Genomic DNA, 26,694 nt, shown 5'->3' on the forward strand with positions numbered 1-26,694 from the left:
TTTGGGGGTCTCTGGTTGGCACAGGTAGGTACTTGTGACAAATAGGGACCCTCTCCTCTAGTCAGGACAAGGGGGATTACACTCCTAAAATAACCCCTGCTCACCCTCTAGGCTGCATGGCGCGAGCAGTCAAGGCTTATTTCAGAGGCGTTGTAAGTTAAGCAGTTGTGACCATATACAGTAACCCAGTGACAACAATACAAATGGACACCACACAGGTTTTATATAAAAAATAAGTAGACTTTATATAGAGTTACCACAAGACCATAAACAACAAGAATACACACTATGATTACTTTAAGATGGTACATTTAGGCTTAGTTCAGTACACTTCTTAGATGCAACACTCTGTGTCAATGTACCTTATGTTGCGTTGCGCTTCCACGACAAGTAATGTCGCTGCGATGGGAAATGCGGCAAAGTTCAGAGACCAAGAAATAAAGACGTGAAGGTCTTCCAGATGCGGCACGCTTCTCGGGGATGCGAGGAGTCCTCAGTTTGATGCGTGGACTGCAGCGGCGACACCCTTACGATGCGACGGCAACAGCTCCAGCGGCGACGCTCTTCTCCACGATGCGTGAAGCTTCCGCTTAATGCGACAACTACAGTGGCAATATCCAAGATGCGACGGCAGCAGCTCCGACGGTGGCACGCTTCTCGGGGATGCGAGGTGCTCTTGGTCGATGCGGTGCAATGCGACAGTTCCAGCGGTGACACCCTCCTGCTTCGGAGTTGCAACGGCAGGCACAGCGACGGCGACACGCTCCGACCTCGTTGCGAGATTCTTCTCCTGATGCAGTGCAGTGCGACAACTACAGCGACGACACCCTCCTTCTTCGGAGTTGCGACGGCAGCAGCAGCGACACGCTTCCTCTTCGTTGCGGCACGCTTCTCTCCGATGCGGTGCAGTGCGACAGTTCCAGTGGCGACACCCTCCTTCGGAGTTGCAATGGCAGGCCCAGGGATGGCGACACGCTCTTCTCATTGAGTCGCGCTTCCAGCTCCTTGCGACACATAGTTCCTCAGAAGGCTCAAAACAGCAGCAGGCACTTCCACAAGAACTCCGGGGAGCTGGGGGTTGAAGTCTGTTGTCCCTAAGACTTCAGCAGGAGGCAAGCTCTTTTCAAAGCCCTTGGAGATCCTTCACAAGTTGAAAGCAAAGTACACAAAGTTCCTTTTTCCTTCCTTTGGCAGTAAGGCAACCACTGCAGGCCAATCCCCCAAGCAGCACTTCAGCTTGGGAATAGTCTCTCCTCAGTTTTTTTAGGTTCCTCTCCTTAGTAAACGTTTCTTCTTGTAGTCCAAAGTGATCTAATTTCATGGGATCAGGGTCCCAATATTTATACGCCCAAATCCTTTGTTCTCTGAGGGGAGAGGGGCCTTTGCCCAGTCCAAACCAGTTCTGAAGCACTCTGTTTACCAGATTTCTCCTTTCCTTTCACAGTGCAGGGCAGAAACATCAGACGCCCCACAGGAGGTGGAGCCAGCATTGTGGAAGGCATGCACAGTCCTGTAGCACTTTGTTTACAGGACTCCTTCTCTTCTTGCAGTGTGCAGGGCAGAGACATCAGCCGCTCCCCAGGGGGTGGAGCCATCAATGTGGAAGGCAGGCAAAGCCCTATCCAAGGTTCAGGTGCAACTCCTCCTCCCATCTAGATGCAGATCTCTCTATTCACCACAGGGTGACTCAGCCTGTCTACTGGAATTCCCCAGCCCTGTCTCTCTCAAAACCAGACATAGGAATACACAACCAAGCAGAGGCAGGTTTGAATGGTTAGACAAGCAAATACCTACTTTCTAAAAGTGGTATTTGCAAACACAGAATATTAAAATAAACTTTACTAAAAGATGTATTTTATTATTCTGAGTTCAGGCATACTAAACTCCAATTTCTACCATGTTCTCTGAGTCTGTTAGGATTATAAAATGTAATAACTCTAACAGCCCATTCTGGCCTATGGAGAACGGGTAGCCTTGCAATAGTGAAAAACGAAAATGGCTCTAATTCACTATTAGGACATACCACACACACACATCAGGGCTTGACCTACCGTATACTTACAATGCACCCGGCCCTTGGGCCTACCATAGGGGTGACTGATATGAAGAAAAGGGAAGGTTTTAGGGACTGGGAAGTGGGTGCACTTGCCCAGTCAGCATGACAGTACCAGACTGCATGCAGGCTCTGCAATGGCAGACCTTAGACACATTTTACAAGTCTGCTTCTGCGGGTGGCACAACCAGTGCTGCAGGCCCACCAGCAGCATCTGGATTACATGCCCTGGCACACTCAGTGCGCTAGACTAGGGTCTGACAAGTAAACCAAAATAGCCAAACATGGAATAACTAATCCATACATCAATTTACAATATGGAGCACTTGCACTGGGGCACTGGATAGCAGTGGCACAGTGCCCAAAGCATCTAATACCAGCATAAATACATGAGGCAACAGCAAAAATGGAAGGAAGACCCACGCCAATGGTGCCAGGTCTAACAATGGTCTTTTGGTGCGTGGTGATAGATTGGTTCCTCCTGAAGTGATCAGAACTAGTTTGATAAAGGGTGCACATGAAGGACACTTGGGTAACACCTTTACAAAAAGAAGATTGCGCGAATATTTCTGGTGGCCTCAAATGGACAAAGGTGTTGATGTGTTTGTTGGTGAGTGTGTTATATGTTCCAACTCTGAGAAGAGTTTCAAAGTCAGTTCTCCTCCTCTTCAACCCATAGATTTGCCCAATATGCCCTGGGAGAAGATTGGTATTGAACTGGTTTGACCTTTCAACATGCTTCCTCTTTCTTCAAGATTTGGAATTGTGGTCATTGATTATTATTAAAAATGGCCTGAGCTTCGTTTCATTAGTGAACCTAATTCTAGGAATGTGATTGATTTTTTAAAAGATCTATTCTTGCGTGAAGGTTTTCCCTCCACTGTTGTAAGTGACAATGGTGTGCAGTTTGTTAGTTTGGAGTTTGAATATTTTTTGCACCAAGGAGGTATTTCATATTCCAGAAGTACGCTCTATCATCCACAAACAAATGATTTGGTGGAACGAATGAATAGGATTCTTAATAACTGTGTACAGTGGGCGCTGGCAGAGCAATGTAATGTCCAAAATGCTGTGAGAGCCATGTTATTTTATTCAGTTTTATTTATTTATTTAGTGTTTTATAGAGTGCGAACCAGACCCGTGAGGGTATCAGAGCGCTTTACAGTAGTATAAGGTGGGATACAGAACAAAGGGGGGAGGAGAGTCCGGCGATAAGGGAACAAATAGACACAGTATATGGTAAAAACAAAACACTCGATGCAATACAATGGAAAAGCAGTCTCATCACCCAGAAGGATTGTTCAAAATGCAGGGTGGGTAACATAGGGGAAGGCGGCAAAGGAATAGTGCAGTGATGATAGGTAAAGTCAGGTTGAGGGGGTGATTGTAGCGTGAGCTTTAGGAGAGGAATTTGCCCATTAGGAAAGATTTGGTCTCATTTTTGATGTGGGCTAGATACGGTATTCTCTAATGGCGGGTGGGAGTGAGTTCCATATTCTTGGGGCGGCCCCAAAGACGGCCCAATTGTATGTTCTTTTTTTCTTGAAGCGTGCGGTTTGGAGCAAAAGTGCTTTGGTGGACCGGGAGTTTCTGATTCCTCCGGATAATACAAGTTTCTGTGCGAGAAAAGCAGGGGACTTGGAATAGAGAGCCTTGTGGGCGATGCAAGCCAGTTTAAATTGTATTCTGGCCTCAAGAGGAAGCCAGTTCAGAGCTTTAAGGTGGGGAGAGATGTGGTCAAACTTCTTAGAGCCAGTTAGGAGTCTGGCTGCGGCGTTTAGGCAGGCTTTCAAGGGTGCCAGAGAGATATTGGGCAGGCCTGCCAGAGTGGAGCAGCCATATTCTAGTCGAGAGATGACTAAGGCCTGGATAGCCGATTTTAGATCAGGAGGGTCGAGGAAAGGTTTCAAGTTTCGTAGGTAGTTCAGGTGAAATCTGGCGGTTTTGGCCATCGCGTTGATATGGCCCGCATGTTCAGGTTGCCGTCTAAGGTAATTCCCAAGGACTTAGCAGAGTCCACAATGGTAGGAGAGCAGTTTAGCGCTGTGATAGTCTTGGTCCAGGCTTGAATGTCTGTATTTGCGTTGGGTGGCGAGATTAAGAGGAACTCAGTTTTTTTGGCGTTGAGTTTAAGCTGGTTGGATGTGAGCTAGTGAACCGTAAGTTTCAAAGCCTCATTCAGGGAATGGAAATCCTCTGGAGAAGAGATATTGATGTAAAGCTGTGTGTCGTCGGCATACATGTGGTAGGAGATATTGGCAGTGCGCAGCACCTCTGAGAGCGGTTCGAGGTACAGATTGAAAAGGGTAGGGGATAAGGTTGATCCTTGGGGGACTCCAACTGTGATTGGAGAGGAGGCGGATAGGTTGCCGTTGATCAGGACTCTCTGCGAGCGGTTCTGGAGGAAGGATCGGAAGCAAGCCAGAACGGTGCCATCCCGGCCCATCCTTAGTTTGAGGCGATTCAGGAGAATTTTGTGGTTAACCGTGTCAAAAGCCGAGGATAGGTCAAGGAGGATCAAGAGGCAGGTTTTGCCTTGGTCAAGGGCTTGAAGGGCATCATCGACAATGTGGAGGAGAGTGGTTTCCGTGCTGTGCCCAGGTCTGAAACCAGATTGCAAGTCATCTAGAAGGTGGAAGTTGGAGATGCGTTGGCTTAACTGTTGCTGTACACATTTCTCCAGCACTTTAGCTAGGAGAGGGATGTTAGAGATAGGTCTGTAATTGTCAGGAGAGGCAGGATCTACGGTGTTTTTTTTTAGGATGGGTACCACCTGGCCGGCTTTGAGAGAGTCAGGAATTGATCCCTGTAGGAGAGAGGAGTTGAATATAGTCGTCCAAGAAGGGATGATAGCCTGAGGAACAGAGGCAAGGCAGTTTGAAGGGAGAGGGTCATTGAAATGATTGTTGGGGCTTAAGGAGGAAAGAGTTTTTGAGATTGAGTGTTCATCATAGACTTTGAAGTTGGACCATGAAGCTTGGTTTTTGAGGGAGGTCTTGGAGGGCAGCGCTGAGTCGGGATGAGAACCAGGAGGGGATTGGGAGTTGGTAGCAGATATGAGTTCTTTTCCTAGGGCAGAGATTTTATCACAGAAGAAGGAGGTGCATTGCTCACATGGGATTGTAGAAATAGGGGTTTCTTTGGATGATTTAGCAAGTTTGTTTGATTGGTGTTTGACCAACTCGAATAATTTGCGAGGTCTATTCTTAGCGTTATCCAGTTCAGGTCTGAAGAATTCTTTTTTAGAATTAATGATTTTTTTGTTGTAGGCGTTTCTGGACAGACGGAGAAGTTTAAGATGGTCGGCGGTAGGATTCTTTTTACAGTTTTGTTCTGTTTGTCGGAGGGACCTCCTCTCATTGTTAAGGGATCCATTGAACCAGGGGTTCCTGTCTTTGATCTGTGATCATTTTAGTTTTAGCAGGGAAAGGTCATCGATTATGTTGGCTATCGTTGTGGAATAATGATCAGTGAGGTTGTCGACTGAGGTGATATGGGGGAGGTCAGTTGCACAGCGGGCAGCCAATTTCTCGTGACCCAGGTTCTTGGTGTCCCTGATCCATGTTTTGGGGATCACCGGTGGCGGTGTCCATGTCTTGTGAGTGCCAGGAAGACAGAAGGTGATAGGGTGGTGGTCAGACCAGTCGCAGGGATCTATGGAAATGAGTTTGACCGCAGATTTCTTGGACATGATCCAGTCTAAAGTGGCCCCTTTTGAGTGAGTAGGGAGGGAGCAGGCTTGGGTAAGGGCTTGGTCGGCCAGGAAGTCTCTGATGGCGTTTACCTGTGGGTCCTTGGGGTCGTTCCAGTGCAAGTTGAAGTCGCCAAGAAAATGTCAATGGCATTCTGAGAGGCCTTGGCTGTGATGATTTCCATGAGGTAGTCTATGAAGGTGTCATTCTTGCCTGCGGGGTGGTAAAAGATGTGCAGCCTGCACTGAAGGGAGGTGTTGTTGCAGAGAGATAAGGCAAGATATTCGCGGGAATCAGTAGGCTCTGCCAGATTTCCTTGATAAGGAGGTTGGAGCGGTAGATGCAGGCAATGCCACCCCCTATTTTTTTAGATTGCCTGTCCAACCTTACGATGAGATAGTTGGGCGGGACTAGAAGGTCTAGGTATATCCCTATGAACTCCTGCGAGGGAGAAAACCGTGTTATAAGATTTGTCCTGGATGGATGTCAAAGTGGGTAAAGATGTATTCTGTGAGTGATGTGGATCAGTTTGTGAGAGACAATGTGTCTCAAGTACAATTTTGCCAGAAATCATATTTTGATGCCAGGAAGAAATCTGTTCCACAACAATTTGTTGTTGGTGATGTAGTATGCATGAAAATTCCTGTTCACAGTAAAAAAGGAAGCTCAAAGTATTCTGAACCTTTCATTGTGGACAAAGCTTGTGGTAACCCTGTTAGAGTTAATTATAAGAATTGGTGGAATGTCTCTAGAGTTGTAAAAATCACTGGACGTTCTGTAAACCAAGATTCACAGTCTGGTCGAGCTGAACAGAGTTCACAATGTGGTCAAGCTGATCAAAGTTCACACTGTGGTCGACCTGAGGATATTTCCTCTTCTCTTCCTTCAATGGTTGGCTTACGAAGAAGTTGCCGGCAACAATTTATTCCTGCTAAGTATCATTAAATTGTATAATGTTTTCTTTTCTTTCTTATTCCTTTATTCTAATTCTCTTCTTTTTACCTTGTTCTATTTTCATTCTTCTTTTGTCTTTTCTATTTATGAGGAGGAGGATAATGTAGTGGTCTTTCCTCTTGTTCAGAATGTTTGTGCCATGATGTTCTGACTGCGAGCATTCCTCATTAGATCATGTACTATAGTGCTTTGAATATGCGGTGACAGTGGCTGTTCGCAGCACCTGTGATTACATTAAAGCCTACTTCAAGCTTTCCAGTATTGTATGGTGTCTACTTACTACAAAAGCCCTGTCCTGTTCAATGGAATTATGGTGTTGTTGGATGTCCAGAATGTTAATTCGTCTAACTATGTCCCAGCAAAATATTTAGCCTTGTTGTCGATAAGGGTGACCAAACAGTATTGTTTTTGCAAGGATTTGCATCCACTTTTAAAGATGGGTGAAATTATAGAGCATCTCCATGAGGCTGGCAATACACCCATAACTTTAATTTGGGAGAAGTCTGGTTCCAATGTATTCACCCAGTGCTTTGCATCTTGCTTGTAGAGGGCAGGGGCGATGCTGTTAGGGCCCGGGGCCCCCCTCTTCTGCCTTTTGCAATTTGGTGTCTGATAAGTTTAATGTGTGACAATGTTGAGGCATTCTCTTCACCTGCTGGGGGTTGAGATGAAGTTGGTGCTATACTAACTGCCTTTGAATATGTGTTATTGGATGGTGCTGTTAAGAGTTCCTGTTGATGTTTGGTGCAAGGCACTTCTGGCCGATTGGTGGTTGAAATGGTTGCTCAAAAATGTTGCCCAGGTTCCCTCAGGTATGTGTGAAGTAACTCCTCCATGCGCTAGGTTCACTAATTTATTGACCGTCACAAAGAACCGTCAGCAGTTTTTATGCTTAATGTCCGAACACAGTTTCGCCCATAGCTCGTCTTCCTGGGACCTGTTGATAGCCCACTTCAGCTTCTTGAGTGAGGCTTTGTAAAGTATTAGCATTGTTTGAAGACCAATGTCAACCGGTTTACAGCATTGAGGTCTTAGGGTGCTATTTAATTCCCTTTTGAATTACTGCAGTTTTGTTAGTTGGGCCCTGGGAATGCTGGCCTGTCCAGTGAGTATTTGGTGAGTGCTTAGTTTGAGTGGAGAAGCAAAAGTAACTGCCAGCCATTTGGTGAAGCACCCCCACCTTTTTATAGCGCAAGTTGGTATTGCCCGAAATCCTTGTAGCAAATCCTTCGCCGACATTGACAGGTCCCAAAAGGAGGATTGTGAGTACTTGATTCACTAGAAATTAACAGTAAACATGGTGCCACTTTGTGCCCTAAGTAGAATGAATGGACCAGTGGAATAGTGAGAGGGTAACAAAAGTGTAATAAAGTGTAGAGCTGATAGTAATGGAGTGGAATGAAGATGCAGGTGAGTTGCCCTCTGCAAACCTACCATTGAGGGCATTAAAACTGAGATAAAAATTACATTAAATTTAGCTTGTTGCTCAATGTAATTTTTATACAAATGGCAACTTTAGAAAGTTGCCTATTTGTTGCTCAAAGCTTTCCTGTGACCGTTTACAGTTGCATAAAAGCTGTTATCCTCGAAACACCCTTATGTCCTCCTGGGGAAAGGTGTGAATGACTCTCAGGAAGGACACAAAGTGGCTGCCATTGGAAGAGGTGGGACCTCCTCCTGGCAAGAAGGCCAAATGGGGTGTAAGCCCAAATGGTAAGCTTCAAAAGTGAAGCCACCTTTGAAGGGCAAATGGTAGTCACACACTACCGGGCATGTTCTTTTGTTTTTAGCAGACAGACAGACAAACAGACAGACAGACAGACAGACAGACTTGCATCATGCATCTTGGATGGAGAGGAAGGCGCTGTTGTCAAGAAGCTGTTGTCAAACCACTTTTTCTGTGGCAGTATAGCCTCCTCGTATTCACACTCTTCCATGTTGGGAGTGGGCTGAATGATGCATTTTGGGCTAGCTAAATGCCACTCTTCATAGGAAGTCCTCACTAGGTGCGAGGGGACATGGTAGCCCATTGGCTAGTATTCGCTGCACTTCCTTGGGTAAGAATTGCCAATAAAAGTGGCACCACTGTCACCCAGACCTCAGATCACATCTGTACAGGGAAGCTGACCAAAGAAGGACTACCCTGATAGTCCATGGACTGAGCAAAAAGAGGCTGCACCAAAAACTGGACTGCACCTATTGCACCTTGGGTTAGCAAGGAAAGGCTTTGTCTGTAGTGTCCCACTGGAGCAAAGTTGTCCCCAATTCAAAGACAGGGAAAGTGACTCCAATGGTCAGTTGGCGGACTCCTACTGACCACAACAGTGGCCGGATACTGGGCTGTGCATCTGCGGCCCAGGATGACCTACCAATCGGCTTGGTGTGGATGGGTGTTAACCTTTCCTGCCTGTAGTGCAAAATTATTTTACCATCACTCCTGACATGATGTGCCAATGCAGGTAGAAGCCAGAGATATCAAGCCCACCTTACTTCTTTTCCCAGTATAAATCGACATGTGACTGACACCGCAATCTCTCATCACCTACTTTGTGTGATCTTGACCCACTTCAGTGTGGGCAGTGCCCCTATGTATTTGTCTTCATGGTCGCTAATGCACAAGTGGAATCCACTTCCCATCAAGGTGGGTCGCACTGTACCTACTCAGGGTGCAGGGGGCTAGTTGCTCTCCTGAGGCCCCAATGCCACTGTGCTTGCGGCACTAATGAAAACTTGTTTTGGCTGTGTCAAATTGGTTGCCTGCGCCACCCATCAGGCCCAGGAAAATCCTGCTGAACTCTCGCTTCCCACACTGCAGAGGGGCCCCACTGTATGGTAGGTTGCTGTGTAAAGAATTACCCACCGCACAATGCACTAAGTGCTCCGTCCACTATGCCTACTGTTAAACCAGTAGTGCCAACTGCAGTGCACCGTTATTTCCAATCGGAACTTGGTAGGCGCCTAATCTGCTTGGAGCCAAGGACAAGCGAGCAAGAAAGATGTTTCTCCCTGCAAGCGAATGCTTCAGTCCGATAGGTGTGAGAATTGATTGTGGTCTCAAAGTTAAAACTGTGGGGGCGCCAAAATGGTGGACAATGGGCCCCCCACAGTGTCTGTGAATGGTCTCCTTGCAATTGAGGGAGCGTCTCCCTCCCCTATGCCTCCAGACAGATACCATCCCTGAGAGGCCCGGGGAGGGGGGGCCCTCCAATGGACCTTAATTGCAAGGCGACACCTTTTTTTGAAATAGATAGCCAGGGAAACAACAGGACACATCACCAGTGCGTGGCCCCATGCTGGTGGGCTGAGTGCGAAGCCCTGTGCAGCCGCCCACGCTGCCCATGCCTAGCGCCGGCCCTGCCCAGCTGTGCCCTAGGACCTCACAAATTTCACACGTTGAGTGCTTAATTTGGAGAAAATAATAGTAAATGACTATGTTCCCGACCTGGGTAAAGACGGCTTCTTTGGTACTGCCTCCAAAGGAAGGAGCATGTCTTTGGTGTTTATAATTACGAGCATTACGAGGGTGTGTCAATGGTGAAAGTTATAGCCCATGTATACTGCAGCTTCATACACAGGTTCATTGACTACATACTTACGCACAGTGACTGTGCTAAAATCAACACTGGTGGATCCTGTAGTTAATTAGACTTGCCACCCCGGCACACGGATATGATGGGGTTTTGTGTTCAAATTGTGCCTAGCCGGCCAAAATCTGCACGGGGGATAGGCAGCTGGCGCCACCAAACATATTATTCTGAATACCTGTAAGCACTGTAATATTGCACGTTTTACCCTCCATTCGCTCTGAATGGAAGGCAATCATGGAAAAGCATAGGGTCCAGCGGTCGCACAGGGGCCGACGCTACCCCAACACAGGGACCCACTAAAGGGTCAGCCCGTTCAGGGAGGCCCCCTGCGGGGGGTGCGGGCAGCCGTAGATCACGGCCCCACACCAGCCGTGGTCGGTAGTGGGAGTACCTGTTGGGCGGTGACGTGGGGAGGGGCAGAATTTGGGGTAGTAAACTATGGATTACAGAGGTATACAGGTAAGTAAACATTTAAATAAATAAAACGTTTTTCGTTGCGCGCACTGCATCGCATTGCTGAAGTGGGCATTATTTATTTATATTGCATATTTTGCACACCATTCACAATTTTGCACAGCTTAAGTTGCACTATAAAAAACATGCACACTTTTGCACTTTTATGCACATCATCAAATGACTGCCCATTGGGGCTGTTAAATTGTTCAATTACTGGCAGCAAGTGCATAGAACAATAACACTTGACTGGTTGTGCATAGGGTATGGCAATTTAATTATTTGCCTACCCTATATGTATTTTATAGTTATGCACAACATAGCTAATGCGATTTGGGATTATGGATGATACTGTGGTTGACTTTTTAAATACTATTTTAGTATTAATTCCCGCTTTTTTCCATGTCTTATTTATGAATGAAAATTATTAAGCTTTTGTAAATAGGCTTCTGTGTTTTGAAACAAAACTGGTTTTAAAATTGAAGGCGACATCCAGAATTGAATTAACTTCTATGTCGATGATGACGCTTACAGCAGTAATGAGCACTGTCACTTTAAATATCCTGTGCACACTCCATAGCGTGTCATGTGATCAAGGGCCGCTGAGGCTCGAAACGCGTCATGGCGGAGGTGCGGGGTTCAGCACAATAAAAATATAGCACCTTCAAGTTTGGGTCCGCTGTCGTCTTTTTGAAGGATTCTTGATGATTCTCTACTGCCATGTTTACTTACCTGTATACCTCCGTAATCCATAGATTACTACCCCCCACCCTGCCCCTCCCCCTCCTCACGTCACCGCCTAGCAGGTACTCCCACTACAGACTGCTGCTGCCACACACATACTTTCTAAGTCCTTTGTGTCTTCATTAATACCTGCGCAAAGGTCTTAATTTTCAAATTTCTTCACTTTGCATTTATTGCTATGAAATGTAATTTTTGTCTTTATTTTCACATAAGGTAAGAACCCCAATGTGCACTGTGCTTCACAGAAACATACCTCTACTTCCACTCTGTAAGGACCATTGGCAAAAGAAGATAGGTAGACAAAAAAAGCCTGCAATTAGGACCTTACGTGAGCGTTTTTGTGTGTCATTACTGTGTGCTTATAGCGCTGTTGCTCCGGCTCTGCCTTTTAAAATAATTATATTTTGTTATTTTATTTAAATTTTATTGCGCCATAATTCTAAGGACTTCGACTTTAAAAAAATCTTTGTTCACTGCCTACCTCACCTGCATAGTGTTTCATTTCGACCCCTAGCTGTGACTTCTGGAGCGCTAACGCGGGGACAGGAACTTTCCCTGACCCGCCTGAAGATTAGCGCTCTAGTCGTCCAGGGTGTTGCACTTTGCTGGCTCCCCCCTCCACTTCCTGCTGCCTACTTAGGCATGGATGTGGTGGACGTGCAGCGGGCAAGCGCAGAGGGCGCGCCGGTGGCACGCCAAAGGCGAGCCTGTCTGTGCCCGACCGCGCCACGAACGCAACAGGCGCAGGCCATGCTGCACACATTTTGCCTTCATTGTCTTATCTTTCAGGTGACCTCTGCAGGTTCAATCTCCTTAACAAATGTCTGTGCCACATCCCTATGGATCAAGTATGGGGTCACTTTTCATGTCGAACCTGTAGATGGTCCTCGCCTTGGCCCGCATTTGATTGCCGTCCTCAAAGAGAGACCATTCCTACCAGCTTCCTTAACTTTAAAGGGGGGCTTATTAATGCACGGTCAATGTGCTGCCATAGTCAAGATGTCAAGGAATTAATCCTTGACCACCACCTAGATTTTCTTTTCTTAACCGAGACGTGGCTTAATGACTCCAGCAACCCCCACCTGGCAATTGCTCTTCCGCCTGGCTTTGCCATCTTTAGATTGGACAGGTCAAACGGGAGAGGCGGTGGAATAGCCATAGTCATCAGAAGCTCACTGAAATGCCATACATTTGATCTAGGCCCCCTTAAAGGTGCCAAAGGCATGGGTTTTTCTATCAGGCTCAATGCGGCTTCGTCCTTTACTGGAGGCTTGATATATCGTCCCCCTGGTAGTGCTACCATGTTTTTGGAGTCCCTGGGAGAATCCCTGGGTCAACTGCTGTTGCGTTATCCTACCTTTACACTCATGGGCGACTTCAACCTTCAATTAGAGTCTAAAATTGATGCCCAGGTAATCAATTTTTAGCAGACACTTGACATCTTTGGAATCCACCAACAAGTGGCCCAGGCTACTCACCGTGCAGGTCACACTCTTGATGGGGTCTGTTCTAACTTCCCTTTACTGGCTACATATCTGCCTATTCCGCAAATTTGGACTGACCATTGTTTTATCCCTCTTAGCATTAATGTGCCCCATTCTGGGAAAGGGGCAAAGGTAATTCAGCAACCTTCATCCAATCCCAACTGGAAAGCTGTCGCCGCCATCATTAAGCTTAATCCTCCTCTGCAGTCGCAGTCTCCTAGTCTATCTGGTGATGTGGTCCAGGATTCGAAAATCTTCCATACTTGGTTGCGACATATTATCAAGGACTTTGTTCCCCCAAAGCCTCCCTCCTTAACGGAGAAAAGGAAAAAGGTCAGTGCCCCTTGGTACACCCAGTCCCTGGCGGACAAACATCTTTTGTGTAAAAAGAGTGAACGCAATTGGAGGAAAATCTATGACCCGACAGCTAGAGCTCTTTATGTAAAGCATAGGAATGCATACTTTGCGAGTATCAAAGTAGCAAAAAAAGAACACTATATTACAGCTATCAAGGAGGCTCAACAAAAACAAAAAACAGTTTTCTCCATAGTGAAATCTTTCACCCACCCTTAAGCTCTTCAGTCTGTCATTCCGCCGTCTCAAGGTTTTTGTAATCAGATCGCTGATTACTTTGAGGAGAAAATTAAACTTCTTCAGGTGGACTTTCTGCCCATCTCCTCTCCTCCTTTGCAGGGCTCCAATGCAATGATGGGGACAACGGCTAATACGCTTAGTAGGTTTGCCCCAGTGTCTCTCCTACAAACACGCGAAGCCATCATGGTTTGTAAATCAGGAGCGCCCTCTGACTCCTGTCCCCCGCTGATTCTCCACCAAATAATTGATGTTGTCAACCCCTTCATAAATGTTATAGTCAACTCCTCACTCAGTTCAGGCATTGTCCCTCTGGATTGGAAAAAAGCAATAGTTAAACCGCTTATGAAGAAACAAAATAAAAGTACCACTGATCTCTCCAATTTGCGCCCCATATCCCTTCTTCCAGTTCTTGGGAAGATAACAGAATACATGGTCCATCAAGAACTGAGGATTTTTGTTGAAACACACAATATTCTACATCCTCAGCAGTCGGGCTTCCGTCCTAGGCACTCCACTGAAACGGCCCTCATTGAACTCTCTGATTCCATCAAATTCTTACAGGATGATGGGAAGAACACCGTCTTGATATTATTAGACCTATCGGCGGCGTTCGATACCATTTCACATAAAATTCTGATTGACAGGCTGAGAATTAGCGGCATTACAGAGGTTGCCCTTGACTGGTTAAACTCTTTTTTATCCCAGAGAACACAAACCATCTCATTAGGTCCCTTCCTTTCAAAGGAAAAAAAGGTAACATCTGGAGTTCCACAAGGTTCCATTCTGAGTCCATATTATTCAATATCTATATGGTGCCTCTCATCACCCTAATTGAATCGTATGGGATATTTGTGACTTCGTATGCCGATGATACACAAATGATTGTATCGTTAGATAAAAACACCACCAGTGCCGAACAGAATTTCCAGAATTGTCTAACGGACGTTTTTCTGTGGATGGACGATAACCACCTGAAATGTAATGCCAACAAGACGGAGATATTGCCCATGGGGAAACATGTCAACTTTAACCGAAACAAATGGTGGCCAGAAGGCTCCACTGTGTCGCCTAGTATGGTAGAAGTAGCCAGAAACCTAGGGGTCTTTTTTGACTCCTCTCTGTCCTTTGACCATCATGTTAGGAATGTGTCTGGCAGCTGCTTTAGTATCATTAAATCTCTAAAGAAATGTTTTGACTTTCTTCCTACCGATTCTAGAAAGGCGGTTGCAGTGGCCCTCATACTTTCCCGTTTGGACTACTGTAACGGCCTTATGGCAGGGGTCAAAAAGGCCACTTTGAAAAAACTACAGAGTGTGCAGCATGCCGCTGCAAGACTTGTGCTAAAATTACCCAGAATGTCCTCCGCATCCACTGTCCTAAGGACTCTGCACTGGTTGCCCCTTCACAAAAGGATTTTGTTAAAAATCCTTCTAACTACATTTCGAGCTCTCAACAACATCGGCCCAAGGTATCTCTCAAGAAGATTCACTTGTTATAAGCCATCTAGAGTCTTGAGATCAGCAGGTGGCAACTTGATTACCATGCCCAGGTTTCGCTACAAAACCAAGGGGGGGAAATCCCTCACGGTCTTGGCCTCCAAAGCCTGGAACGCCATGCCCATAGAACTCAGACTTCTCAATCTAGAGAGTTCTTTTAGGAAACAATTAAAAACCTGAATCTCCAATCTTTCTGATGCATATGTAATGGACGCTATTTAACCCTCACGGTTGTTGCCTCAGATGCCCCGTAACGCCAGGATGCTCCTTTCAGAGCGACAGTTAGCGCTCTATAAATACCCTATACAAATACAAATACAAATACCTAATTACATTTATTTGTTTATTTATTTATGCGTTTTTATTCAGCGCAAACTTTACCCGAAGGTGCCAGAGTGCTTTACAATAGAACCAGTTAGTTACATTACATAAGGACTTCAGAGTAAATTAATTACATAAAAGACAGAAACAAATAAACTCTACATTCACATTAGAATGGCAGTACGTACAACGTCTACTACAGATAAAAGTGGTTAAAGTTACATATACACAAGTTGCAAATTCACGCAAGGTTACATTGACGAACCTAAACCAGTTTACCCCATTTACCCTTCTTTTCACCCCTCCCTGCTGCCTCAAGAAAAGAGAAATTGGAGGGAATCTTATACCCTTATTTTTTCTCAGTGTAGGAAAGTCCGAATAATATGCATTTCCGTAATTCAATTTAACATCTAATAAAGCTAACGTTTGTGATGTTTCAAACATGCTCCATAAGCCCTCAGTACTCATGCAGATGCATTATGCATAACTCTACCTCCAATTGAACATGTGTGTTAATAAAAACTTTCTCTTTGTGGCGCCGTATGTTGTTCTTTGACATGTTGACTGACGCGATACCACAGTGCGCCCGCCCCGGGAATCAAATTAAGCAGTGTCAAAAATGTTTGACGCGTGACACAAAAAGTCCCAGAAAGCGGGCACATATCCTCCATGCTTCTGTAGGCATGCCCTGTGTCTGAGCGGGCTGCGTGACAGGCAGCGTTGTTTTACTTCCTCCTTCTCATGCTGGAGTTGCGGACAGAAGTACAGACAGCGGCAGCATGTCGACTGGGGCGCCCTTCAGGTGAGCAACTTCTCTCCCTCGACCCCAAACGTGGAGCTCCTTTGAGGATAGCACAGTTTAGGAACTTTAATTAAACTAGGCGCTTTGTGTTACCAATTCTTAGTGCAGATAAAGTTCACGTTTACGATTTCTGGACACAAAATCGGAGCAAGGGTGTAGTTCAGCTCAGTATCACTGGGTGTGGGCGGCCTGATAGGGCGTTCGAGGGCGGCAGACATGGTGGAGGGGCGCTGTGTGTTTTGTTAATGGCAATGGCGGGTTTAAGGGGGAAGAAAGAGATTTGAGCTGACCCTCTGCATGTAGAATCAGGCCAGCGAGGGTCACATGTCTGCAGATTGGACGGTGTTCGGTGTCACAACTAACAGATTTATGAGGGCGCAGTGCCCCAGGCCTAGGCAGGATGAAATATTTGGTGGAGCACTGGACACCTCAGGTGAAAGTAAGTTTGCATGTCAAGTACCCCGAATCACCCTTCTAAGAAATTGGGTTACTGATTGAGGGAAGGTAACCCTTCTCACGCAGCAAACACTATTATTCTTAGAGTTAAGTCACAAGCAACTAACTCTAAATTAACTTTTGCTCAGCCCTTGGGTAGCCTTGCACAGAGCGGTCAGGCTTAACTCCGAGGCAATGTGTAAAGTATTTATGCAACACTTCAAACAGTAACACAGTGAAAAAACACCACAAAAGCATCCAGCACCAGATTAGAGAAATGTTTGATAAATATAACAAGCCCTAAACAACACATCTCAATCACTAGCACCGGCCATATGAAGGTTTTAAGATTTCAGTAGAAATAGCTCCAAAAAGCACTTAGCGGCAGCTGTGTATATTTGGTTGCACTGGGCCGGGACAAAGTCACAAGTTCGGGCTGACTGCAATGGAGTGTGGGCTGACTTCAGGGAACTGGTTAGGCCCGTTGAACAGAATATCTTAAATCCTGGTTTTCAGAGCATTGCATGGATCAGTGTCAACAATGCGTCTTGTCAGTTCAGAGATGCCGCGCGACTGCTTGTGTCATCATCGAATATCCCGTCGACGAGGGCTTGCGATTCATAGTCCGGCGAGGATGCGCACTGCAGTCTGGGGGATGCATCGGTTCTGAGGAGCTGCGAGGCTCCGATGTAGAGTCTGGTGTCATCGTTGAGGTTGTTGTCGATGAAGGATGTGAGTGCCTGCACCAAGGATGTGTCGCATAGCAGCGGTTTCAATGAGGAGACGGGTTACAATGCGGGTTATTGTGACAGTTCTGATGCATGCAGCAGCGGAGATGCATCGGTTCTGCTCGGGTTTGTGCCGCAGAACAGAGGAGATGAGTCGGTTCCACTGAATCCACAGAGGCTGGCAGTGCTCCTCAGGCCCATTTCCAAGGGTCCACGGCTGGGGTGGCACCACTTGGCAGGGTAGTCTCACACACGGCAAAGTCCAAGTGCTGGGTTCGAAGTTGTTGGAGCTTTCTGTCTCTGAGGATCTAGTCAGGAGGCCAGTGAACTATCACTTGGAGTCAAGTTGGAGACCTGAGCTCAACAGATGTAGGTTCAGGACTTCTTACTTAGGCAAGAGGGCAGCATGTGAGGACAGCAGTCTGAGCAGCAGAGTGGTAGTCCGTTCAGCAGGACAGCAGTCCATCTTTCTGGAAGAGTATCTACAGGCCCAGAAGTGTTCTGAAGAGTTGGTGTCTGGGGTCCACTATTTATACCTTGTGCCCCTTCCTCTGGAAGGTGGGAGAAGCTTCCAGAAATTCCCTTTGAAGACCTCATGCATCATGCCTTCCCTGCCCTGGCTCCAGACTAACTACAGGGTTACACAGTCCTTTGTGTGTAGGCAGAACACAGCCTCTTCAAGTGTAAGTAGAGCTGTGCCCAGCTCCGCCCTTCCAGCCTGCCAGTGATGGCCCATCCACACATACCTATGCTCTATATTTTATGTGGCTGTCTAGAAGGAATACACAAAGCTCAGCTGGCAACTACATGCAGTCATGCAACCCAGAGACAAGCTCCAGGCACTAAATGGTTAAGGCAGGTAAATGAAATCTTTCTCAAAGTGGCATTTTTCAAAATTGTAATTTAAAATCCGACTTTACCATGAGAGTGGATTTTTCCTTATGATTCTAAAGACATCAAACATGACCTGGTTACCTGCTCTCAGTTGGTAATTGCAGCGTATTAAATCTAAAAAGGTAACTTCAAGTTTACCCTAAAGGAGAGGTAGGTCTTGCAGTAGTGAAAAAACGAATTTAAGAGTTTTTCCTTACTAGGACATATAACACTTAAAATTACATGTCCCACTTTTTAAATACACTGTATCCTGCACTATGAGAAGTCCAGGGCCTACCCTAGCAGTGACTTGCTTGCATTATAAAGAAAGGTTTGGTCCTGATAAAAGGTTCATTTTACCAGATCGCAATGTCAGTATAAAAACTGCACACACAGGCTGCAATCGGAGGCCTGAGACATGTTTAAAGGGGCTACTTAAGTGGCTACCTAAGTGCTACAATCGGTGCTGCAGGCACACTAGTAACGTTTAATTTACAGGCCCTCAGTACATATAGTATAACTTTACTAGGGACATACACATTAATTTGATGTGCTAATTGGGTGTAAGCCAATTTCACCATGTCTAGAGGAGAGAGCACAAGCACTTTAGCACTGGTTAGCAGTGGTAAGGTGCAAAGAGTCCTTAGGCCAGTAAAAAGGAATACAGCAAAAACTGGAGGGTAAGGGCAAAATGTTTGGGTGTGACCCTGCAGGGAGTTCTGGGTCAAACAGCCCTGTACAGTTCTTATTTAATCTTATAACTAGGTTTACCAGATGGCAAAAGTGTTTTAAATATTCAGTGCTCCTAGTGTGGGATATCATTTAACATCCTAATGCATCCTGGGTAGTGTAGTCAACGTTAACCTCAATTGGTCAAAATTGAAATAATACACCTTAAAGCCAGTAGTGTAGCAATAATGCAAGAAGCCCTGGTGTTAGCAAGGAAAATAGCCCTTTTGAATGCTGTTGGGGTCGAAAATGCAGCAAGTATAAGATTTCAGTGGGCCCCTCAGGTCACCAGTGCCACTGCACCAGCTGCACTAATGGTATCTATGACCCTGCTTAAACTATGATTTGTAAAAGAAGAACCCAGCAGCTGATCGTTTAGTTCTTAGTGACATGAGGTCACCCAGTAAGTTTTGCTGTTTAACTGAAACGTTTACACAGCACAGATTTTGAGATCAAAAGGGGAAGCCTGCTGGCGAGTTTTGTGTGTACTGTACCAGAAAGGGAGAAGTTAGGCATAATGGAAAATAAAGTCTGTCTGCTGGGGAGCAAAGGGCAGAGCGAGCAGCTAGCTTTTGTCAGTGAGGTATTTAAAAACAGTTACAGGTAAGAACATCTTCGAAATGGTAATTATTAGGGGAAAGGATCAACAAATTAATGCTGGTTTAAGTTTTGCGAGCAGTGTGACTTCCAGTTTCTCAAACAAAATGTTTTGCAACTATACAGGGATAACTTAATCAGGAGTACTGTACTGCTACGTTAATGTTTCTCAATTTCCTGTCTCTTCCGGGTTTCAAACTCGTGACGGTTCAGTCGGTTCCCGATGGGAAATGACTCGCTGAAATAAATACATGCCAGAATTTTAGAACATGAAAGTGGGAGGATTTGAAAATTAAAACGGTTAGCATTTATTTTCCCCATTGATTTATATTGTAGCAGAGGTGATTTGAGGCTGGGGAGAGCAAAAAAAAAAAAAAAAAAAAGAATATGGCCTTCTATAATCGGGATTCTCCCGCTGGAACCGGTTCTGTTATGTGACTGAGCCTTCCCCATATACTGTATTGTAATGTATTTATTTATAAAGTTTTATATAGCGCGAACGTGACCCACGAGGGTATACGAGCGCTTTACAGTATATAGTTAAAGACATAGAAAATTAGGTAGTATACATGCATTTGATATTAGTCATTACTCACAAAGGAGGTAAGAAGTATGAGATAACATAGGTATAAAATTACATAGGTGACCAGTGCAATTGCATCTATATAGTGCCTACTACCCCTGACAAGGCATTGAAGCACTTTTTCGGTGAATGGCACGCTACTCTGGAGCCCATAAAGGATTAGCGGTGAATTAGTATAGTGAAATATGAAATTAATTTCAGTGGTGAATATTTTAGTCTATTATTTGGATTGAGGGGGATAGCAGAGGGAAAAGGTTTGCATTTATATAGCGCTTGCTACCCCTGATGAGGTGTTGACGCGCTTTTTGGGCAAGTAGCACACTACTCCGGAACCCATGAAGGATTAGTGGTGCATTAGTATAGTGAAAAATGAAAGTACTTTCAGCAGTGGACATGTTAGTCAGTTATTTGGATTGAGAAGGATAATGTAGGGTAATAAAAAGGGAAATATGTGGTCAAAGGAGAGCTTTTGGACCATAGTTCCAATATGTTTTACCGTAAAAATATTTTTCTCTCCTGTGCTTTGTAATCTGTGGTTGGATCCGTTCTATTGCCAGCTTATAACTTTTGGGGAATATAAGGATACTGTGGGGCCAAAGTGTGAACGGCGGCTCCCTCGGGGAACCGTTGTACATACATTATGAAAGGGCCATAGTACCCGTGGCACAAACACATTTATTTTCAAATCTTGGACCATTGGGGGGCTTCCTGCATGTCACTAGAAGGAGAGGGCCCTTGAAGGAATGACCCTAAACCAATGTTTTGCATTACAGAATGTATTTTAAGAAAACATTTTGTAAAATTAAAACTGCATGGTAAGAAAATGAGCCAAAAATTGTAAGTCAGTTTAGAAGGTGTCTAACAAAAATAATTGTACAGTCTTTCCTTTTTTTTGACATTATCATACCTGGCAAAACCTGGGCATATCCTGCCAACTTAGGGCGAACAAAGCAAAACCAAAGGGGATGATGGACAGAGTGTTGAACATTGCAAGCACTCCCCCCAAGTCAACTGATCTGGGTTTAATCCATCATCATTCTTTAGCTCACTCCGCCACCCCAGTTCAGACATGACCATATGCAAACAGTCTGACCCTGTGCCTCATGGGAACAGTCCAGCCCGAACTGCCAAGCCATGTCTTCCCTGGACCAGAAACAAGCATCCTTGGACTGGTTTCTGGCTAATCAGCCGTCAACAGCTAGGCTAGCTTGAATCCAGTGGCAAAGTGAATGGCATGGTGAGCAAAAAAATGATGGATTTAGGCCCATATCTCTGTACTTGGGTGAATGTATGACATTGTTCTGCATTCTGTCCATCAATTGTTCTTTTTGCATTTGTCACCCCGAGTGGGACGGGTATGCTCAGACGTGAGTGCTGTGCTCTCCATGCCACTTGAGTCAAGCTATCCTGGCTGATGAGGGCCGAGAGCCCGAAACCGGTCCTAGGATGCTTGTTTCCAGTCCAGGGAGGACCTGGCCTGGCAGTTCGGGCTGGACTGTTCCCATTGAGGGCAGGGTCAAGACTGATTTGCATATGGCTGGGTCCAAACTGGAATGGCATGGTGAGCAAACAAAGATGGATTTAGGCCCAGATCTCTGTACTGGTGTGAATGTATGTCATTGTTCTGCATTCTGTCCATCAATTGTTCTTTTTGCAATTATCATACCTGGGTCAGTTGACCTTATGCTGTGGTATTACAGCTTCAAGCTCTGGATTTTTAGCCAAACACACTTTGTATGTTGAGCTTTGTTTTAAGCTTTAACTTTCAATGAAAAAAGCGCATTTACTAGTCCCACAAATGAACCATGGTTAAAATATCCGGACTGATTGATGGTACACAAGGCATGGGAACTCTTCCAGTTCTGAATATATTTAACATTTCAAATGCTGCAGTTATGTTCAGTTATTTCTTTTAACAGCACCCTGAAATACATGTTGGTCAGTTGGCAGAAATCCACCCTAAAAATGTCCATAGAGGGATCCTTAATCAATATTGAGGGGATGTGAGTGTTGGGAGTTATATGATGCTTCATTTGACCCCTCCTAGCCAGTACCTGATTGACTAGTGTTACAAGCTGCCCGTTAGCAACTGGCTCCAAGCTGTTTTGTTTTCTTCCACTAAATCTCAAAACAGTGACAGACTAAGTGCTCCTCAGCTTCTGAGTCCCGCTCCCCCTTGCTCCCACCATGGAGGCTTCCGCCATGGGAAAGGGGGTATGAAGAACATTGGTTTAGAAGCTTGGTTGTCGCTATCAGAGAAATTAGTCAGGACTTTAGGTGTGAGAGGGCTGGATAAGGAGGGGAAGGGGCTGTAAGAGATTACGGATTGTAGGGTTAGCATTTGAAGTGTGATAAATCAGGGAGATGTTTCATTGCTTAAAACAAACCCACCATGTACAGCAGCAACAATTTGATTTACCAGAACCCATTGCTAACTATCTTAAACATATCTCGGGTATAAGCACCAATATTTAACACTACAACTGTGCAACACAGTTGCTCATTTAAGTACCGTTGTTAGAGTTGAAGCTATCCCGTAGTAGAGGCGTGTAAATAGTGATAGAGGCCAAAAGTTGTTTGGAGCATTGATTTTTGATAGGGGTGGAATGGCTGGAGAATTTGTGGTTAGTGTGCGATCAATTTAAAGATTGATTGGTGTTAGTTCAGCTTATGTTCACTTCCTACCAGTGATGATCAACTCACTTATCCTGACCACCCTTTATTTCTTTCTCCTTTTGTTGAAAAGATAATAAGCCTGGGTGCTTCGAGTCTATATGGACAGTGTACAACGGGAAAACCTACTGAGAGGTATTACAATAAGGGTAGCCATAATTCATTGTAGCCTCTTCCCCCCTACACTTCCACCACCCAATTACCAAGTCTTTTTCTGGCTGAAATGTTCTGATTCTTTTGTTCTGCTGCATGATAGAACATGGCTCCCTGCACTTCTCGTTAAAAGTTAACACTGATTTGAGAGCTCCTAGTCAATTCCGCACAAGGACCCTTCTTGCCTTTGTCTGCCACTGGTGAAGGGGGGAGCCTGAGCCTAACAACACAAGGCCCATATCATTTGGTAGAGAATTGTCAATAACAGTTTTCATTCCTGCTAGAATTTCTGTCCAGTATCTTTAAATAGTTTAGCAATCCCACCATACATGCTTAAAGTCATTCAGGAAGCTGCGGCATCCAAGCATAGAACGTCAGCCTCTGGGTGGAGCTGATGTATCTTAGTCAAGTACATGTAGCCATCATAAACGAGTTGGCGATGTGAGCCCCTCCCCTTCATGCTTGTGACGTTTCACACTAATTTCATGCCAGAGTAAACTCTAAGGCCTCCCTGATTTACATCACCAGAACATGTGACCATTGTTCTATGTAGGGGCATTGGAGTATAGAGGTTGCATCAATTAAAGTTGCATAGATTTTTATATAATGCCTTTTGAGCCTGCTGTGGAAGCCATGAATTACTGGAAGGGTATGTGATCCCTGGTACCTACAGGTTTCAAAGTGAGGTACATTATCCAATGCCTTAGTTAATATCATGGAATATTTCTTCCTCTTCAATATTGAAATTAATTGTACAAGTTTTGAATGATTTAATTTGGCCATCCTTAAACATATCCATGATCATGGTATATCCCATCTTCTATTGCCAACCCTCTGATGTACCCAATGCTGGAGAGAAGGCTGGGTTCATGTTTTGTATGTATTGGAGGGCAAAGTGGTAGGATCATGGGGGACCTAAAGGACATGTTTATGGGGTGTTCTATCCTGGGTTAGGTCTCAAAGCATACCTCCTTTCAGTGCTTGTTCATGTTTGGCAAATGTTATCCTAGCAAGACCACTCCGCTATTATCCGTGGTTAATCTGCTTTGTAGTGGAGGTTGGGGCAGTCTATGCCACCTTCTCTCAAGACTTTTTAATTATCTTTTGTGCTAGTTGTGGGCGTGAGCCCTGCCACATGAAGGAGATCAGATGCTGATTGTGCTCTTGAACAAAATAAGTATCGACTATTACTGGAAGGGACTGAAACAGACCGAGTAGGTCTCAGCCGAACATCCAGTTTGATAGGATTGATTTGCCCTAGCCGAGAGATGATTTTCTCAGGTCATTGCATGGCAGTATTGAAAACTTTGGGTAGTTTGTCCCAAATAAGTTGTGATATTGACGCGTTGATATTTAATTAACTTAGCCACTCAGCCAAAGACAATCTTTTTATGGCTGATGGATAAATTGAGTACCTCAGACTTGCTAAAACTAACTTTAGAGCTTGCCACCTGTTCAAAGTCCGGCAGCAACATCATTAGATTTGTGCATGATGGTTCAGGAGAGGAGAGGGTAAGAACGCTGACTGCAAATATTGATAGTTTTAATGGTTATCTGGGCCAAACCAATTCCTTCTGTGCTGGACTCTTCCTGGGTACCAGTTACCAGTGGCTCTGTGCGCTAAGGATTAATTGGACGGAATAGATCTGTTGGCATAGAATGGTAGCAAATCTCATTGATGGGATCTTTTGAACAGTTTTGCATTAGTGTTAATAAGGGATATTGTTCTGCAGCAGGAGCACAGTATATGATCTTTTCCAGGTTTAAGTTTAAAGGATATATCGGCCTCTCTTGTTGAAGGAATCACCCTAGAAACCCCATCAAGAATGTTCTATTGGGAGGCAAGTTTAGGGAGGAAAGTATGTACAAAGGTTTAATTGAAACTTCCTGGAAATCTGTCTAGGCCTGAGGCTTTTGATGACCACTGCCACGCTTCTGTTGTAATAAGGGTTTCTGTGACATGGCAAATTAATATAAATAATCAACTTGAACATGAAGAGTCCACTTTGTAAAGTAGGGTGTGGAAGGGGTGGAATTCCTCTAGCTTGGCCCATGAACAGATGAGGTGTTTACTCTCCGGAGACATTCAGCCCATTAATCTTTCCCTGCATTTCAACGCCCTGCAGTGTAAGGCAACAAGGGAGTTGCCTTGTGTTGTTGCTTTGCTGCTCATACTGATTTCTCTACATACTCCCTCTCCTGAGCCCTAATTCAGTTGAGATTTGCCATTACCTGTTGCATTTCCATCTCATCACTGTCTTAAGAGCATCCCGTGCAACTCTAACACCATCTCTCCTGTATCATTGATGGTGAAATATTCCACCATTTGGGTGTCCAGCTATGTGCCCTCACGGGTGCCTTGCTGGTGATTTACTGCGATTTGCAAATCCTTCATTGATGGACTGATCTGAGGGCCAGGTCTCTCTGCACGACTGGCTGTAGACCCCATCTGCGGTATGTTGGAGCAATTTTGGGAATTTTTTAATTTTCAAAGACACACTGTATAAGTATTTTGAAAAGTATGGAGGGCTGCATAATTTTGAGCTTGCTGCAGGCAATGTTTGTTTTAATATCAGGGAAGTGACCAGTAAAAACAGGCACAACAGACCATGAAACTGTCCCACAAACATCCCAAAACTGTCCCACATGCTGACCTATGAGACCAGCCGAAAGGGCACTGCCTGATTACCCTGTGGACCAGTCCGACCCCAGGGCTAGGGATTGTGTTCCACTCCCATGTTCTCTGCGTCTAGGTTGGTTCTAATCAGTATATAATGTATGCTTAAATAGGTTTGATGGTTCTGAATAAAAATGTGTAGTCCCAAGTGTTTTCATTGGATTCGCTCCAATTGTCTTAAAGATCTAAGATTAGTTTGAGGATTAGCAGAGCCTGCTTTGTCTGATTCAGGTTTTATGCTGAATTGAAATATCATAAATAATTTCCCCCCATTTCACCTTAGGTGGTTCCCTGATTTATAGGCCTCCGGGCCAGGCTAATCATTTTCTTGACTCCCTAGAAGAATATATAGTGCCGCGGGCCTTAAGTTTTCCAAAGTTTCTTTTGGTCGGCGACCTAAATATTCACGTTGATACTCCTGATTCACAGGAAGCCCGTAGGCTCGGTGAAATTCTTAACCTGGCTCAGCTCAAGCAATGGGTAACTGCTCCGACTCATGCGGGAGGTCATCTGCTTGACCTGGTTTGCTCTAATTTTCCAATTCAGTCTGTGACCGTGGAAAAAACAACCTGGTCTGACCACGATCTGGTCAGGTTCGCGTGGGTAATGGCGGAATCTGGTTTTACACCACCCATATGTCACACTCAAAAGATCAATTTGCCCGCGTTCAGACAGGCCCTGTCCAGAGCCCGCCCTAAATCTATGATGCTTCTGGATGAGGCGGTCTGCGAGTTCAACGAGTGGGTGCGGCAGGCGGCTTCTGCTTCCACGAAACACACAACTGTGTCCAGATCACGACGCTCTCCCTCTCAACCCTGGTTCTCTCCTGAGTTGAGGGTGATGAAACTTGGCTGCAAAAAATTAGAACGAGTGTGGAGGCTCAGTTATAGTTCTGAGGCTAAATCCGCCCTACGTTTTGCACAAAAGGACTATTATGCAGCCATTAAGGTAGCGAAAGGGAACTATTACGCAGGGCGTATTGCGAAAGCAGATAACAATAGCAGAGAGATCTTCGCTATTGTCAAAAGCTTTGTCACGCCGGTTGCTGATGCAGCTACTCTCCCAT

At 45.2% G+C, this 26,694-nt stretch overlaps 1 protein-coding gene across 1 annotated transcript in view; it reads left to right on the forward strand.

Annotated features, from left to right (window-relative positions):
* The first annotated feature begins 16,105 nt into the window (after window positions 1-16,105).
* Window positions 16,106-26,694, forward strand: part of LOC144782355 (protein SSUH2 homolog) — a 101,470-nt gene continuing 90,881 nt past the window's right edge. The window contains exon 1 of the mRNA XM_078661673.1: window positions 16,106-16,180. Coding sequence (XP_078517799.1) covers window positions 16,158-16,180 — 23 coding nt within the window. The 5' untranslated portion in view covers window positions 16,106-16,157. The remainder of the gene's footprint in view (window positions 16,181-26,694) is intronic.

This window comes from Lissotriton helveticus, chromosome 9, assembly GCF_964261635.1.
Source record: "Lissotriton helveticus chromosome 9, aLisHel1.1, whole genome shotgun sequence".
Lineage (NCBI taxonomy): Eukaryota > Metazoa > Chordata > Amphibia > Caudata > Salamandridae > Lissotriton > Lissotriton helveticus.